We start from the raw sequence: 19,267 nt of genomic DNA on the forward strand, positions 1-19,267 counted from the left end.
ATCACCTGGCCCATTCATTGCGTACATAGATACATTAGATTACATTACATTACATTCAAAATAATGTATTATGTCATTATACAGCACAACAAGTACATTACAACGAAAATAAGTTTGGCAGTTTGGCACCCAACCAGAGGTGTGAGTGTGAAGCAGGGCGTTCCTGACAAAGAGCACCAGCTCAGCGAACCTACCCTGGGTAAATAAAGGTTAAACAATAAATGAGTACTACTGAGTAATAGTGCTAATCAGAAGTATGTGTACAGAGTTGTAGTATTTAATATGTACAGTGATACTACCATAGTGTCTTTATACCTGTAAGTCATACTGACCAGCAGTGTAACTAGTAAGAGTAGGTAAGGGATATGTACTACAGTACAGATATAGAATCTACAGTTATGTCAAAGGGGTTATATGCAGGTATACATATTATGTGAATAGATATAATTACAGTAAGAATAAATATATATATGGTCTAAACAGCATTATTGCACATACTATCATACAGAGTTATGGGTTATATGCAGGTGTAAAAGTATAGAAGGATTATGCAGGTATATTATGAGAATCTATGCACAGCACAGACCTCGTACGAAACACGCATGTTAATAATGTTAATTATGTAGCGTACTGCTTGGACCCACAAGTCTGTGTTAAAAATTCCTTGCTGTTTGAATGAAAAGTCCCAGCTGGAAAAAGCAAGGGCAAAATGGTGTTTGTCTTGATGTAAACAAGACAAATGTCTTTCTCTGGTCAGCATCCCCTTAACAATTGTGTGTATTGAGCCGTACTGTATTGTACCCATTCTGCAATCTGTTAATAAAGTTTTCATTCATTCATTTGTTCAAAATGTAACTCAATGACCAGAAGTTAATAGAGTCAACGGAGTATTGACGTTTCATCAAATGGTAGAGACAATGACTCACTGTATGTATAATCCGTGCCACCTGGCTCTAACGTAAAAACACATTTCAATATTAAATCCAGCCTGTTTGTTTCCACACTCTGCTCTCTCCACCATCATTTAAGACAAAATTTCTTGCTCATTTGAAGGTAAAACGCCACCTACAGTCTAACGAGGCAGTACTGTTATATCATTACCTACAGTCTAACGAGGCAGTGCTGTTATATCATTACCTACAGTCTAACGAGGCAGTACTGTTATATCATTACCTACAGTCTAACGAGGCAGTACTGTTATATCATTACCTACAGTCTAACGAGGCAGTACTGTTATATCATTACCTACAGTCTAACGAGGCAGTACTGTTATATCATTACCTACAGTCTAACGAGGCAGTACTGTTATATCATTACCTACAGTCTAACGAGGCAGTACTGTTATATCATTACCTACAGTCTAACGAGGCAGTACTGTTATATCATTACCTACAGTCTAACGAGGCAGTACTGTTATATCATTACCTACAGTCTAACGAGGCAGTGCTGTTATATCATTACCTACAGTCTAACGAGGCAGTACTGTTATATCATTACCTACAGTCTAACGAGGCAGTACTGTTATATCATTACCTACAGTCTAACGAGGCAGTACTGTTATATCATTACCTACAGTCTAACGAGGCAGTACTGTTATATCATTACCTACAGTCTAACGAGGCAGTACTGTTATATCATTACCTACAGTCTAACGAGGCAGTACTGTTATATCATTACCTACAGTCTAACGAGGCAGTACTGTTATATCATTACCTACAGTCTAACGAGGCAGTGCTGTTATATCATTACCTACAGTCTAACGAGGCAGTGCTGTTATATCATTACCTACAGTCTAACGAGGCAGTACTGTTATATCATTACCTACAGTCTAACGAGGCAGTACTGTTATATCATTACCTACAGTCTAACGAGGCAGTACTGTTATATCATTACCTACAGTCTAACGAGGCAGACCCACTGAGCCCATCTATATGTAGATTTGAAACAATCAACCCTAACCCAAGTGGAGCAATCTTCCATTTACTTGGGTATGTATTTTTAGGCAGATTTTCAGAAAATAGGGCTCCGGGCTCAAGAGGTTGTTAACCCACCAACCATACAATGTTTGTGTTTCTTTATTTCTCAACAGTCTCTCCCTCTCCCTCTCCCTCACAGGGGCCGAGATGACCCATGTACGCCTGCTGTTCACGTCTGCAGTGTTGCTGCTTGCTGTCGCTCACAGCCATTCCCATGGCGACCACGGCCACCATCATCACGGCCACGCCCACTCCCATGGTGAAGGCGGTTGCCACGGCAAGTATGTGAACAGGAAGCTGTAACGTTGCAGTGAGGTGACAGAGTGCAACCCTGTGTGACACAGTTCCCATAATAAGCAGACAACCCAAACCACAGCAACACCATGCAGCGTAACACCATGTCACATACAGTATGTTGATGTTAAAGAAACATGCCAACATTATGGGAAACTATGGGATTATGTGCTCACCGTCTTCTCCAGAGTCAGACAAGCAGATGGACACCAGTTTCCTCTCTGTGCGTTCAGTAGAAAGCTATCTGGCTGCAAGCTAGCCTAGTTTAGCACAAATTAATGGAAGTGGATTATGGATCATCTAGCCGAGTTTAAGACTCTGGGAAAGGTGTCCCAGGTCAGTTCAGTTAAAAAGTCTTACATTTCATTTGCACAGGTATTACATTTTGGTTGGGCTGTCGGGAGATGAAATAATATAAAATGTATGAAATGTTGTTTATTGCGGGGCTACCAGGAGCTTGTCTGGTGACGGCTTATATGGAACGTGCAAGAATTTAAATTGGTGCAGCTCCCAGTTCAGTGTCGCTATGTGTTGTTGTTGTTTTGCTAGCATTGTCGTGGTTCGCTCTGAGTGGTATTAAAAAGGTCTTAAAAAGTCTTAAATTGAACTTGCAGCAGATACCCTTCATATGACATGGTAAATACAGCCTGTGCAAATAACCCCTATATTTCCTTTTTCTTTTCTCGTTCATTCCCATTTATTCTCATAAGTTCCAACCTTTGAATATAACCCTACAGGTACAGTATATACATGTCTGCCTAGTGACCCCAAACCAGTGGTCTCTAAGGCTACACCGCTGAGTAAAGTACTCCGTATCAGACTACAATCAAAGGTTATGACTCCGGTATCGGCAGTATGGAAACGCAGGTTTGATGAGTTCAAGCTCAAGTTCTTCTGAATCCCCGTGTTGACGACCCTGGTCTCTTTGTTTACCTCTCTAGGCCATTGGAGCCACTCTGCTGATCAGCGCCGCGCCCTTCCTCATCCTCTTCCTCATCCCGGTCCAGTCCAACATGGACAAACACTCCCCCATCCAACCTCCCCTCCTCGCCCAATAGTTGCTGAATGTCACTACATCTGAGCCCATTTCAAATTATATATTTGTTATGGTTGCTCTTAGCGAAGTAGCATTAAATGATGCTTTGTGTTTGTCCTTCCATCGCCAGCCGCTCCCAAGGCAAAGGAGAGCGACGGAGAGGAAGACGAGGGGGAGGAAATGACGAAAGAGGGGAAGGAAGGCAAAGATCAGAAGCCACCAAAGAAAGAGAAAGATGAAGAGAAAAGCCCGGGTGAGGAGATAATTTATTCATCCAACATGTTTTCTAACGGACCTTTTGATCCCGTTCTCAAACAGCTGTTTAGTGAGTCAACTTAGAGACCTTCTTCTTGGTATTATTACTACACACAGTAGTAATTAATGTACATGCTGTCATCCTGAACGCAGACTTCAGTGTTTTTACACTGATGTCTAACTGAATTATAAACCCAACACTTTTAAGAACTGAAAACATAAATAAAAACAAGCATTAACACTGATGCACCTTTTAGTAGACAGAAGGCACTTGAAACAGTTTCATACTTTACTAGATAGTAGGGCTGTCCCCGACTAAGAATTTGGATGGTCGACTATGATTGGCCAAAATTTGCGCTTCTAGGCCTCTTTTCTTTTGGAAAGAATGGAAAAAAAATAATAATAAAAAAATAAAAAATAAATACGTTTTTTCTTTTTTTTACTATTCGACTAAGAGTTTGGTTAGTCGACTACGGCCCCTTTCGACCGATTAGTCGACTAATCGACTACCGTAATTCCTCTAATAGTAACCCCGGCTTGTATTTGTTTCAACTGTAGCGGGTACCAGGCTTGTATTAGGAGGAGGCATGTATAAGAGGGAGGCCTATATTTCAAATTTTCAAACGGATCATAATGAATAAATCAACATTTTGTGTCAGTTTGAACCCAGTAAAATGTACTGGGTTCATTTATTGAAACCAAGTACTGTATGAAATAGTAAACAGTGCAATTACAGGTGGTCACTGGTCATTTCAACGTTTTCAAAGTGAAATCAAGTAACTAGCTCAGTATGCAGCTCAGTATATTAGTAACCCGGCTTGTATTAGGAGGCCGGCTTATAATTGCTTAGCTCAAGAGCGCACCCGGCCATTAATAGAGACCCGGCTTGTATTTGAGACCCGGTTACTATTAGAGGAATTACGGTAATAGGGGTCAGCCCTACTAGATAGTGTAGATGATACTCTCTGAAGTCTGCAGCTGTAGCTCTTGTGCGTCTCATTGGCTGATTCTCTCACTAACTATAGACATCAAGGTGTCTGCGTACCTGAATCTTGCGGCCGACTTTACCCACAACTTCACCGACGGCCTGGCCATCGGGGCGTCCTTCCTGGTGGGTCCTGCGGTGGGAACGGTCACGACCATCACCATCCTCCTGCACGAGATTCCCCACGAGATCGGAGACTTCGCCATCCTCGTCCAGTCCGGATGCACCAAGAAGAAGGTAACGGTTCAAGCAGTAGCTGTGGTGCAGAGAGCAGTGTTTCTATCATCCAGGACACAGAGCTGTGGTGCAGAGAGCAGTGTTTCTATCATCCAGGACACAGAGCTGTGGTGCAGAGAGCAGTGTTTCTATCATCCAGGACACAGAGCTGTGGTGCAGAGAGCAGTGTTTCTATCATCCAGGACACAGAGCTGTGGAGCAGAGAGCAGTGTTTCTATCATCCAGGACACAGAGCTGTGGTGCAGAGAGCAGTGTTTCTATCATCCAGGACACAGAGCTGTGGTGCAGAGAGCAGTGTTTCTATCATCCAGGACACAGAGCTGTGGTGCAGAGAGCAGTGTTTCTATCATCCAGGACACAGAGCTGTGGTGCAGAGAGCAGTGTTTCTATCATCCAGGACACAGAGCTGTGGTGCAGAGAGCAGTGTTTCTATCATCCAGGACACAGAGCTGTGGTGCAGAGAGCAGTGTTTCTATCATCCAGGACACAGAGCTGTGGTGCAGAGAGCAGTGTTTCTATCATCCAGGACACAGAGCTGTGGTGCAGAGAGCAGTGTTTCTATCATCCAGGACACAGAGCTGTGGTGCAGAGAGCAGTGTTTCTATCATCCAGGACACAGAGCTGTGGTGCAGAGAGCAGTGTTTCTATGATCCAGGACACAGAGCTGTGGTGCAGAGAGCAGTGTTTCTATCATCCAGGACACAGAGCTGTGGAGCAGAGAGCAGTGTTTCTATCATCCAGGACACAGAGCTGTGGCAGATTCCTGTGTTCATGAGCCTGGATCCCTGCTTGAGATTGAACGGTTTGAGATAGGGTTGCAAATTGTAAGCACGTTCCTTACTCGATCATTGGTAACGTTAACGATCAATAACCCATTAACTGGTTCTGCGCCAAAAACGAGTATACTCGTTTTTATGATCGTTATTTATTTCTTTTATTCGCTATATTCGCATATTCGCATTTGGCTGCTTGGTGCATCATGCGCGGTGACACCAATGGCGGAAATACGCGGCTCGCTCTGTAAGTACCACTCGCTTTGTAACAATGATTTAAACTGTTTATTAGCAACTCCGAGCTTCCAGACCCCACTGTAAAGCTGTGTTAAACCCATATTGTACGCTGGGTATCTTTGAAATTCATACCTGATATATTTTTGACCCACCCCCGCGTTCACGCTTGGTTGGTATTTTCTAAAGTGGTCACACCCCATCAGCAAGTGACTGCGGTCACAAAAGCCCCAGGCTTGCAAACCACCGTCACGAAAGGGGCCAGCTTTGTGTCAACTTAAAGAGGGCGAGCTGTATGTGGCTACAGAAAAAGAAGACGTCAGTCGCCACTTAAAAAATCTAAAGCATGTATTTAACAAACTCAAACATTTTCTTAACCCCTTAAGCTGAGGGCACATTTTGCATAAAACGCCTGACGATTGCATACCCAAAGTTATTTGTGATTTATTACTTGAACCACATGCATGAGTCTGGTCTCTTTTGAAAGGAAACATTCTGAACTTTCTTCCACAAGGTTTGAACACTGAAATAAAAATAAAAGTGACTCACGTTGTGTTGACTTGTTGCCAGATGCCTGTTTGAGTTCCAGCTGAGAGGTAGGAGCTGGAAAACATAACTTTTCCATAACCTGTAGTCTTATCTACAGTACAGGTCCAAACATAACAATCCCTGGGAAAATTAGTGTTTTACAGATGTTTTTGTAATCCTTGTATCTGTAATAATTCGTCCAAAATGGCGGACTGCTCATTGATTTGGACGGCGAATGAGGAAACATCTTCTTCTCTCCGTTTACCATAGGAATCAGCCCTCATGTAAGATACCGTTGGCTCCAGAATTTCATTGGCTACAAAGGTGGTCGGTCAATCATTTTCGCCATCAGCGGTAACCGATCCATTCAGGACCCGGCCAAACCGGACGTGGTCACTTGTCCGAATGGCTCGTCAAATGACACTCGTCAGAGGTTTCGTCTTGTAACTCGAGACAGGAAGCACGCAATAGGTTGAGTAGGGTGACGATCGAAAGGCGGCAAATTCATCTTTCCAACAATGAATTGGTTGATCGGCAAATATACAGCGCTGTAATGTAAACCCCTCAAGTCAAGAGTTTTATTTGTCACGGCATACAAGTATACAATATATATATATACACACACTTGATGGGTGTTTAGCTGGGGTGGAGGGGGTAGAAAAAATTCTTATTGGGGACTGGAACACGGATATGCTGCGTAAAGCAGCACCCGTCTTCAAGGCCTTCAGTAGATTTTCTGATCTGCACGGTTCCAGCCAGCTAATCACCCAACCCACAAGGGTATGTGATTCGACACAAACCACCATTGACCTCATTTTGACCTCTGACAAGTCAATGATCTCCAATAAAGGGGTGATAGCATGCGGGTTAAGTGATCATAATATGATTTTCTGTACCCGCAAAAAGCTAAAACAGAAGGCCGGCTGTCACAAAACAGTCACATCTAGAGACCTCAAAACTTACTCTAGAGAGGCCTTTAACCTTTCAATTAAATTTCAATGTAAATGTAAAATGTAAATGTAACCTAGAACTGGGGAGCTTGGACTGGTCAGATGAACTCAGTGGTACACAGGTTGAAGAAACATGGCTTGGATTCAAAACCATATTCACAGCAATACTCAACAACATGGCACCCATAAGAACCACCAGGGTTAAAAATCGCGCTGAGGCATGGATGCACACTGAAATACTGGCCGCTATGAAAACCAGAGACAAAAAATGCTCTGAACTTCATAAAAGTCAGACAAAGCTTTCCAAAAGCTCAAACAGTGAACTCCAAGCCCACGTGGTTGAACTAAAAACTCAAAGAAACAGACTAAGAAATGACGTAAACACCATGATCAGAACCGCAAAAAGAAATTTCATCAACGACAAAACTGAGGAAAACAAAAACAAACCCCGTGAACTTTGGAAATTACTCAATAATCAACTAGGCTGCAGTAAAAAACTTAAAACCAGATTCTCAAACATAAACATAAAGACGGACAACACGCTCATCACAGACAAGCTGGATGTAGCCAATTACTTAAACATCTTCTTCACAAACATAGCCACAACACTGGTAAACAAACTACCCTCCCACTCAGGGCATTATGGGGTAGAACACATAGTAGCATACTACAAAAACCTAGGGGTCCACAAAGACGACTTCAAACTTGAAATGGTAACAACCGATGAGGTACTCAAAAAATTTAGCGCCCTCCAACCTAACAAGGCCACTGGCCATGACAACATCCCCTCCAAATTCCTCAGAGACGCAGCAGCCGCCATCACCCCAGTCATCACACACATAATAAACCTCTCTATAAAACAGGGGCACCTCCCCAAGGACTTCAAAATTGCGAGAGTGACCCCTCTGCACAAAAAGGGCAGCAAATTAGACCCAGGCAACTACCGCCCTGTTTCTATTCTTACCTCCATCTCGAAAGTCATGGAGAAAATAGTCTACGAACAGGTCGAAAAGTACCTGGCGGAAAAAAATCTAATCTACGAATTCCAATCTGGCTTCAGAACGTCCCACTCCACTGACACATGCCTCCTCTATTTGAACGACCACATCAAACAAGAGGTGGACGCGGGCAAATACTGCGGCATGGTCATGCTGGACCTACAAAAGGCCTTCGACACTGTCAATCACTCCATTCTAATGGACAAGCTAAAAGCAATTGGTTTTGATAGCTTATCAGTGAGCTGGATGCAATCCTACCTGGAGGGGAGAGAACAGATGGTGGAGGTTACGGCTTCTCAGTTACAGTGGGTGATAATATTGTCACAAGGAAAGATGAAATTACCTACCTGGGTTCCATCCTAGAGGCAAATCTTTCCTGTGACAAAATGGCATCCAATGTAATAAAAAAAGTCAACCAACGAACTAGATTCTTGTACCGGATCTCCTCTCTGGTAAACAAGAATACCCTGAAGACTCTGGCAGGAGCACTCATTCAAGGGTACTATGACTATGCGTGCACCTCATGGTACCAAAGCACCTCAAATGCGCTTAAAACAAAATTACAAACATCACAAAACAAACTGGTCAGACTACTACTTGACCTGAACCCCAGAACCCACCTCACCCCTGCCCACTTTGACAACCTAGGATGGCTTAGAGTAGACGACAGAGTACAGCAACTTGCAATGGGCCTGGTCTAAAAGATACACTATACGACCGGGGTGCCCATGTACATGTCAAAATACTTCCCAAAGGTCAGTGAATACCACAACCACTACACCAGAGGAAGCTCAACAAATCATGTTAAACCCAGATTCGGCTCAAACAAGGGACTAAACACGTTTCGCAATTATGCCACAACAATGTGGAACGCCCTACCCAAAGCTGTAAAGGAATGTGAATCCCTGCCCACATTCAAAACCGCTCTTAAAGAGCACCTACGGGAGGCTGCAATTCGAAACTGGCCACCGTAAATGCCCAAAACCCCCACCACCTCCTAATAGACAGTCTCCTCCCCACCGCATGTATATATTCCCTCCCCGCCGTATGTATATTTCTCTCCCACCCACCCACCCCCTCCTAATGTACAGTCCCCTCCCCATCATATGTATATACAGTACTGTATATTTGAATACCGCTTATGTCACAAATGTATCAGTACTAAATACCTATATGTCCCTATGCCATAAATGTCATGTATGTTGTGTATGTCATAAATGTCTATATGAATTGAAAATGGGGGACCCTGATGGAAACAAGACAAACGTCTTTCTCAGGTCTGCATCCCCTTAACAATTGTATGTATTGAGCCGTACTGTATTGTACCCATTCTGCAATCTGTTAAATAAAGTTTTCATTCATTCATTCATTCAATGAAATGCGGGTGGTCTTGCCCGCAACGATGTGCAATAGAGTAGTAATAATAACATATAATAGAATCCAATAGAACAAGATTGTGCAATAAACAAGTAACATAGTAGGGCATATCGGTATATGTACATAAGTTATTTACAGAGCATGGAGGACATGCTAGGTCCTTTGGTAGTCCCTAGTTAGCAACACAGCAGTGGTGACTCGCCAGTCCTCATGATGTAGTGGCTTCTTCTCCAGACTCCTCCTCGTCATAGTTATCCGTCCATTGAAACATGCTTTGAAAAGACATCATTCTACTGACGGCTACAATGTAATAAGAGACAGACAACATTCTAACACATCATTGTTTGATAGTAGATGGAGTAAATGTTATGTGTTCGAGTAAATCCTTAACGATCAATCAATCGATCTTCGATTAATTGTTAACATCCCTAGTTTGCGAACATGTCGTTTAGAGTCGACGTTGGGATGTCCTGTCTTTGAAATGAAACTCCTGCCACTGTGTTGTTTTTAGTACGATTCTGTGGATATTGTTGGTTAACCATCTCATGACTTCTGAGATTAATATGAACACAGTTTATTTATGAATGATTCCCTATCTGCGTTATAGAGATGGTAACTGTGGCCTCTGTCCCAACACAGGAGTACGATACAGACTGGGGATGAAAAAAGCCCAGTAGCTTTACATTTAAAAAAGGCACACCACAATGTCTCATCACTAAGATACCTTGGAATAGAGAGAGTGCATCTTCCAAGACGAGGGGGAGGTATAGATAATCTCCTACTGAGGAGAGAAGTGTGGTGGATCCATTATCTTAAAACTATGGCACCAACAGGACTCAATGAGGACTTTGACATTAGACCTTATTTGTAAATTAACTCATAGAGGGAGACAGTCAATAGATAGACTTTGTTTTTTTCGTTTTAGTTTTTGTTTATTTTCAGTGGCTAGGACCTGGACCGGGTCCGAAGAAAGTACCTTACTGCTGCCTGTCTTTAAATTATGTCTAATACTGTGTTTAATATATATATATATTTCTCAAAAAAAATTCAAATGTAAAAGATAAATTGTTACTAGTGCTGTCAGGCGATTAAAAATGTATCTAATTAATTACAGGATTTGTAATTAATTAATCGCATTTGAATCGCATAACCATTTTATGCCTGCTATTCTTTATTCTATAATCACATTTAAAATTGCATGTGTCCGGATGGCAGAATTCAGTACTGTATCTACAAAACCTTCTGTTTAATCCTCTTCCATCTATTAATTTGCTTAGATTTTTCAGGTCTGGTCAATTTTAGCATGGTGTTATTCACTGTCAAAGATAAAAAAAAATGATTTAATTTATATTCTCATTTGGTTCATTACAATTTACTCAAGCCTGAGATCCATAGATGTCCCCTAAATTGTAAAAAATAAAAATAAAAAAAATGTGTAATTAATTTTGAGTTGATTTTCATAACGCGATAATTAATTAATCTAATTAACGCGATAAACTGACGGCCCTAGGTGTTACTTAATCATGTATAAAATGTATAAATCATGCAAGTCTTGGGACCGCCCCTGATCACCAGGTGGGGCTGATATGTAATCTATTTAATTTCCTGTATAAAAAGATGTCATTTTTTGTGTTGTATTTATACTTGAAAAATAACGGAAGGGTCGTCGAAACGTTGTACCCACTGCTATTATTTTGTCAATTAAAACACCTTGGAGCATCAAGTGAGTTGCGAGCCCCGCTCTGTTCTCTGTCCCACCAGGCCATGTGTCTACAGCTGCTGACAGCCGTGGGCGCTCTGGCCGGCACAGCCTGCTCCCTATTGGCTGAAGGTGTGGGCGCCGCGGCGACCGCCTGGATCCTGCCGTTCACGGCCGGAGGATTTGTTTACATCGCCACGGTGACCGTGCTTCCACACTGGCCCACAGACTGGCCCACATACTGGCCCACACACCGGCCCACACACTGGCCCACACACCGGCCCACATACTGGCCCACACGCCGGCCCACAGACTGGCCCACATACTGGCCCACACACCGGCCCACATACTGGCCCACATACTGGCCCACACACCGGCCCACATACTGGCCCACACACCGGCCCACAGACTGGCCCACACACCGGCCCACATACTGGCCCACACACCGGCCCACACACTGGCCCACACACCGGCCCACATACTGGCCCACACACCGACTCACACACTGGCCCACACACCGGCCCACATACTGGCCCACACACTGGCCCACATACTGGCCCACACACTGGCCCACACACCGGCCCACATACTGGCCCACACACTGGCCCACATACTGGCACACACACTGGCCCACATACTGGCCCACACACTGGCCCACATACTGGCCCACATACTGGCCCACACACTGGCCCACACACCGGCACACACACTGGCCCACATTAGTGGCCCACACACCGGCCCACATACTGGCCCACATACTGGCCCACACACTGGCCCACACACCGACTCACACACTGGCCCACATACTGGCCCACACACCGGCCCACACACTGGCCCACATTAGTGGCCCACACACCGACTCACACACTGGCCCACACACTGGCCCACACACCGGCCCACATTAGTGGCCCACACACTGGCCCACACACTGGCCAAAAAAAAAGTTAAAAAAAAGTATAAAAAAAAAAGACTTTTTTTTTTTTTTTTTGGACCAGCCCACTTTGGTTCCGGCCCATCGGGATTCGTCCCGAACGTCCCGATGGCCAGTCCGCCACTGCATGTAAGTAAAAATATGTTGGCTGTAAATTGAACAGAAATTGTGATGAATTAGAAATGCGTACTATACACACAGAGAGAGAGAGCAGAGCTTCCTGTCAGCTTCCTCTGGACATGGAGACAGTGTTAATTTTGTCAACTAAAATGATGACGAAAGATGTTCGTCAACAAAGGTTTTTTTCATGACGACAACGAGACGTGACGTCACGTTATTGAAGACCGCGTGACGCTAACGAGACTAAATCGTTTATTAAATATCGTTGACCACAACTGAGGACACAAAAATGTAATTTACAAAAACCAGGACGAAATTTCTCTTCATGTATGTTGATATTGTTGACTAAAACAAGACGAGACAAAATAATTAGAACTTTTCTTAATGCCATCGTCCCGACAGAGCAGTGTGACGGGGAGCTCTGTTATTAGCATTAGCTGAAGAGCTATTTGAAAAGCTAGTTTTAGCTTAACGTTTCCTTGGCTAAAGTTGGGACTATTCATAATCCAGCTGCAGACCTGCAAGCAAAGTACAGCAAGTTGGCAAAGGAGTATTCCAAGGTAAATCACTTTTTCACCAGTAACGTTACATTGTTTGTATTTCCATCTAGCTCGCGTTAACTAGTGGCTAACCTAGCTCATGCTAACGTGGTCACTGATCGACCTCTGCTCTCGCACACAATTAATGACATAATGCTGCAGACACCCATACCGGTGACAATGTTTAGCTTTTAGTGCCAAATGATAAGAGTCTGAGGCGGAGTCTCAAAAGAGAATGTTGAATATTTATTGTGCATTAAAAATCACAACAGAGCCTCTGCTACTAGCTGACCTAAACTGAGCCTTCTGGAAGCAAGTGCAACAACGTATAATGTCCGTGTGGAACAACCTTTCCGTGGGTGAAGCATAGTTGAGCATAGTTGTCATTTAATGATACTAATACTAATCTATACAATCACCTGTTGTTGAATAAATACCATTACTTTCTAGTTATTACTAAAAAACAGTATATATAAAACTAGCTGTAAAAAAGAAGATTTATTTTTTAGTACATTAACTAAAAATAGACATGTCATCCGTTTTCGTCGACAAAATCTAGACTAAAACAAAATAGAAAAAATTGAGACAAAAACTGACTGAGACTAAAATGCTCAGACCTGTAGTTGACTAGAACTGACTAAACGAAAAATAAATGAAGATGACTAAATATGATGAAAATGAAAAAGGAGCACTTGACACATGACTAAGACTAAAACTAAAATGAAAATAGCTGCCAAAATTAACACAGAGAGAGAGAGCAGAGAGAGAGAGCAGAGACACAGAGAGAGAGAGAGAGCAGAGCTTCCTGTCAGCTTCCTCTGGACACAGAGAGAGAGAGAGAGAGTTTAACTATAACTAAGCCCTCTTTCTCTAAGCATAACCCACTTCGAAAGAGGGCCAAAGCATAACCACTTCGAAGCAGAGAATATATATGTACAAGGCGGACATTTCTATCCCAGAGACCCTTCGGAGCGCTAAACCAATCAGAGAGGGTCCTCACTGTACGCGGGTTAGCCAATCAGAGAGCGTCTTCGCAAACAGAGGCTATGGAAAAAAATCACGCCTCTGGACACCGAGAGAGAGCAGAGCTTCCTGTCAGCCTCCTCTGGACAAGGACATTGGGATTGGGCAGCACAATTAACATTTAACAGTGTTTAAATCGTTGATCGCCATTGGGTCTTTTGATTGATTGATTGAAAACTTTATTAACAGATTGCAGAATGGGTACAATACAGTGCAGTTCAATATACACAATTGTTAACCGGCTGTCGTGTGGCAGTGAAAGGGTTAAGGGGATGCAGACCAGAGAAAGACTTTCGTCTTGTTTACATCAGGGTCCCCCATTTTCAATTCATCATAAAATGTATGACATACACAACATACAGATAAATAGTACTGTTACATCCAGACTGTTATGACATACAAGATATACAAATATACAGTACTGTTTCAGAGACAGTTTCTAAAAGAGAGTATATACATTTGAGGGGGAAGAAATGTGGAACGCCCTACCTAAAGCTGTAAAGGAATGTGAAACACTACCCACTTTCAAAACCACTCTCAAAGAGCACCTACGGGAGGCTGCCATTCGAAACTGGCCCCTGTAAATGTCCAAACCCAACCCCCTCCAATGTACAGTAAATGTCCTAACCCAATAATACACGAGACCCTCTTCTTGGGACCAAGTAAGGTTTTGTCGATATTCCAATGTAGTTTCCCCCACCTCGCCTACCCAACCCACCCACCCTCAATGTACAGTTCCCCCACCCCACCTACCCAACCCCCACCCCACCCCACCTACCCAACCTCCTCCAATGTACAGTTTCTACGTCAAATGTATATACTCTCTTTTTTTAGACGCTTTTTGTATCACAAACAGTACTGTATTTGTAAATCTGGTATGTCATAAATGTATAGATGTAGCAGTACTGTCTATCTGTATGTTGTGTATGTCATATATGTTATGATGAATTGAAAATGGGGGACCCTGATGCAAACAAGACGAAAGTCTTTCTCTGGTCTGCATCCTCTTAACAATTGTGTGTATTGAGCTGTACTGTATTGTACCCATTCTGCAATCTGTTAATACAATTTTCAATCAATGAGCGGCACAGTGGTGTAGTGGTTAACACTGTCGCCTCACAGCAAGAAGGTCCAGGGTTCGATTCCCGCTTGGGGACCAGGTTTCCATGATGCCAGTTACCCAGGTGGGGTATCTCCCAGGCCTTTCTGTGTGGAGTTTGCATGTTCTCCCCGTGCTCGCAAGGGTTTCAACCCCCGATAAGATAAACCCAATGGAAAAACATGCACAACAACAGATCGCTAACGCTGTGGCGTCCTTGACGAAGACGGACAGGAGCACTTGGATTGGTCCCCGGGGCGTGGCTCACGTTGACGCCCTATCTGCTCCCGGCTGCCCATGGGGGGAAGGACGACGGGATGGGTTAGGCACAGAGACTCAATCGCATCGGCGACTGAGAAAAGGACAATGCATGTGTGTGTGTGTATCCCGGTGTGTGTGTGCCGCTCCAATTGCATGTCCAGTTTGTTGCATGCCGAATAAAGACCGCCCTAAAAGAGGTCCTGCATTATATTATAATCGATTCAATCAATCAATCAATCAATGTGGAACGCCCTACCCACAGTCATAAAAAGATGTGAATCCCTACACACATTCAAAACCGCTCTTAAAGAGCACCTACGGAAGGCTGAAATTCAAAACTGGCTACCGTAAATGTCCAACCCCCCCCCCCCACCACCTCCTAATAGTCAGTCTCCTCCCCACGTATGTATATATTCTCTCCCCACCGTATGTATATTTCTATCCCACCCACCCACCCCCTGCTAATAGACAGTCTCCTCCCCACCGTATGTATATTTCTCTCCCACCCCCTCCTAATGTACAGTCTCCTCCCCATCATATATTTTCTGTTAGGATCTCTGGGGAACAGTACTGTATATTTGCATATCGTATGTTACAAATGTAACAGTACTATACCTGTATGTCCCTATGCCATATTAATAAATGTCATGTTGTGTATGTCATAAATGTTTGATTGATTGAACATTTTATTAACAGATTGCAGAATGGGTACAATGCAGTACGGCTCAGTTTGTATTTTTTCAACTGCCGGAGGAAGAACATCCTCCCCTGGGCCTTTTTGAGCAGGCCCGTGATGTTGAGCTCCAATTTCAAGTCCCGGGAGATGGTCATGCCAAGGATATGTCATATGTCATTAATGTATAATAAAAACAGTATTGGACCCAAAATTGACCCTTGCGGTACACCGCAGACGATGTTCATCAGTGTTGACCTATGTTTGTCAATTTGTACATATTGTTTCCTGTCTTCCAAATAACTTTCCAGCCAATTTAGAACAGTTCCTCTAATACCACATCGATACATTTTTTTTTAATCATATACCATGATCTATAGCAGGGGTGTCAAACTCATTTTCACAGAGGGCCACATCAGCATTATGGTTGCCCTCAAAGGGCCAAAGACCGTATAAATGTTAATGTAATGTAAAATAAATGTAGCTACACATTTACATATTGTTAAACATGGTGTTTCTGTATTTATTACTTATTCAAGTTATACATATTGCATATTCATTTGCATAAATGTAAAAATATATGTTAGCTTATGTTATTTTAACAAATAATTGTAGTTTATCAGAACTCCATATTACTCCACCAATCAATGATCAAACCATTCAAGTACATAACAAAGAAGAATATCATCAAATACAAGCTATGACATTAAGTTTGTTCAAAACCTTTTTGTCACAGTCAAGAGGGGCAGAACTAACAACTGTGAGCTGCAAAGAACACGTGGGACAGATGTAGCAGATGTTACAAAAACAAATGGCTGCACACAACCTTGCAGAGGCCATACATCCAACTAATGGAAGATAGTTTAATTAACTTTAATTAACAGATTGCAGAATGGGTACAGTACAGTACAGCTCAATACACACAATTGTTAAGGGGGTGCAGACCAGAGAAAGACTTTCGACTTGTTTACATCAGGGTCCCCCATTTTCAATTCGTAATGAAATTGCTATTATGTGTCTGCATGAACACACAACTGTAACTGTACTCAAAAATAAGGGTTGTCTCAGTTCACAACTATATTGGTCAAGTTTTGGGTGGGACTTGTTTGCGTCCCTACAGCTTCTTATTCAATTGAGCGAGATGCTCGGTTATGTCACACAGCTAGTTTGCATCTGACAGTTCAGACAATATTTCTTCAACCCTTTGTTACCTATTCTGCCTGGATCTTTTTTGTATTTTGGGCTGTAAAATTGTCAAAGAATGTCTGAGGAGTAAGTGCTTTTGGCTTTTTTCCTTTGTTACCTCAGATGTTCAACATACATGTATGTGTAAGAATGTGTAATAACTAAGGCTGTCAAAGTTAAAGCTTTATTAACGCATTAACCCACAATTATTTTAACACTGCTATTTTTTAACCCAATATTAATGTAAATTTTATTTATTTATTTTTTAACCTGAGCTCTTGGGGGGCCACATCAAATGACGTGGCGGGCCGGATTTGGCCCGCGGGCCGTGAGTTTGACACCTATGATCTATAGTATCAAACACCTTCTTCAAATCTATAAATATTCCTACAGCAAATTTCTTGTTGTCCGTACATGTGGTGATTTCCTCAGTTAGGTCTGTAAGTGCCAATGAAGTTGATCCATTATGTCGGAAACCATACTGGCTGTCGGAAAGCAAGTTATTTTTTTCAATAAAATTGAAAAAAGCATTTCTAGTATTTTTGAGAACTGAGGTAGGAGAGAGACTGGCCAGTAATTTGTAAAAGTATGTTTATCCCCTGATTTAAATAATGGTATTACTTTTGCTATTTTCATTTTATTTGGAAATGTTCCTGTTTGAAAAGATAAGTTGCAAAATTAGTTACATTTACATTTAGTCATTTAGCTGACGCTTTTATCCAAAGCGACTTACAAGTTCTGTACGACAAGCCATCAGGAAGGGCACAACTCTATCAGCTGAGCAACAATGTTCATCAAAGTGTTGAGTGCTACAGTGTAGGTTAGTTTATTAGGACAAGTGCATGACAGTACGGTTAGTTAGGGTTAGATTTTTTTTTATAGTTTTTTTTTTTTTAATTCAGATAATGGTTGAAGAAGTGCGTCTTTAGTCGACGGCGAAAGATTGGACGTGATTCGGCTGTCCTAACTGGGGTGGGTAGTTCATTCCACCATTGTGGGGCAAGAACTGAGAATAGGCGACTTCTCTTTGATGACCCTCCCGGAGCTTGGATAGGAGTAGGTCTGAGGCGGCCAGAAGATGCAGAGCGTAGGGGTCTTGAGGGTGTGTAGTTAGAGACCATTGACCGGAGGTAGGCGGGAGCGGTTCCCTTTGCCGCACGGTATGCTAGGCCGAGGGCCTTGAAGCGGATTCGTGCAGAAATGGGGAGCCAGTGCAGGTCCCTAAGAAGTGGGGTGACATGGGCCGACTTCGGTAGGTTTGAGATCAGGCGGGCCGCTGCGTTCTGAATGAGTTGAAGAGGCTTAGTGGCAGTGGCCGGGAGGCCAGCGAGCAGTGCATTGCAGTAGTCGAGGCGGGAGATGACTGTTGATTGGACGAGGAGTTGGGTGGCTTCTTCTGTCAGGAAGGGGCGGATCCTTCTGACGTTGCTCAGGAGGAATCGGCAGGTTCTGGTCGTCGCTGCGATGTGAGCAGAGAAGTTCAACTGGTCGTCGAGGACAACACCAAGGTTCTTGGCGGTCGGGGACGCAGTCACAGCTGCATTCTCGACTGTGATTGAAAGGTCGGTTAGGGGGGAGGATTTGGCCGGCAGGTGGAGCAATTCTGTTTTGCTTAGGTTCAGTTTGAGGTGGTTGGACATCATCGAGGCGGAGATGTCGGACAGACAGGCCGAGATCCGCTCAGAGACGTGGATATCTGAGGGAGGGAAGGAGAGGAAGAGTTGAGTATCGTCGGCATAACAATGGTAGGAGAAGCCATGAGACGTGATAATGTTACCCAGTGATTTAGTGTAGAGGGAGAAGAGAAGGGGTCCTAAAACCGAGCCCTGGGGGACACCAGTCCGCAGGGGGCGGGTGGCCGACAGGGTCCCTCTCCATGACACTTGGTAGGAGCGGTCATTGAGGTATGATGACAGCCATGTCAGCGCAGAGCCAGCCACTCCCATTCCTGCGAGGGCCGCAAGGAGGATCTGGTGGTTGACTGTGTCGAAGGCTGCAGATAGATCTAGGAGAATCAGGACAGAGGAGAGGCCTTTCGCTTTTGCTAAGTGAAGTGCCTCTGTGACCGCAATGAGGGCTGTCTCTGTGGAGTGA

General features: G+C 43.4%; 1 protein-coding gene and 1 long non-coding RNA gene across 2 annotated transcripts in view; one reads left to right on the forward strand and one right to left on the reverse strand.

The window, feature by feature from the left end:
- LOC311241746 overlaps window positions 1–19,267 on the reverse strand; it is a 290,524-nt gene that overhangs the window by 71,317 nt on the left and 199,940 nt on the right. The window lies entirely within an intron of this gene.
- On the forward strand, window positions 2,562–17,609 carry LOC311241609 (zinc transporter Slc39a7-like; the record flags this gene model as incomplete). The annotated part of the gene is made up of 6 exons (XM_084330485.1): window positions 2,562–2,606; window positions 3,212–3,308; window positions 3,437–3,559; window positions 4,587–4,783; window positions 11,405–11,574; window positions 17,606–17,609. The coding sequence occupies 6 exons, from the start codon at window positions 2,562–2,564 to the stop codon at window positions 17,607–17,609; spliced, it is 636 nt and encodes a 211-aa protein (XP_084186611.1).

Source organism: Notolepis coatsorum (genome assembly GCF_963971535.1).
Source record: "Notolepis coatsorum genome assembly, chromosome: 15".
In the NCBI taxonomy this organism is placed as follows: domain Eukaryota; kingdom Metazoa; phylum Chordata; class Actinopteri; order Aulopiformes; family Paralepididae; genus Notolepis; species Notolepis coatsorum.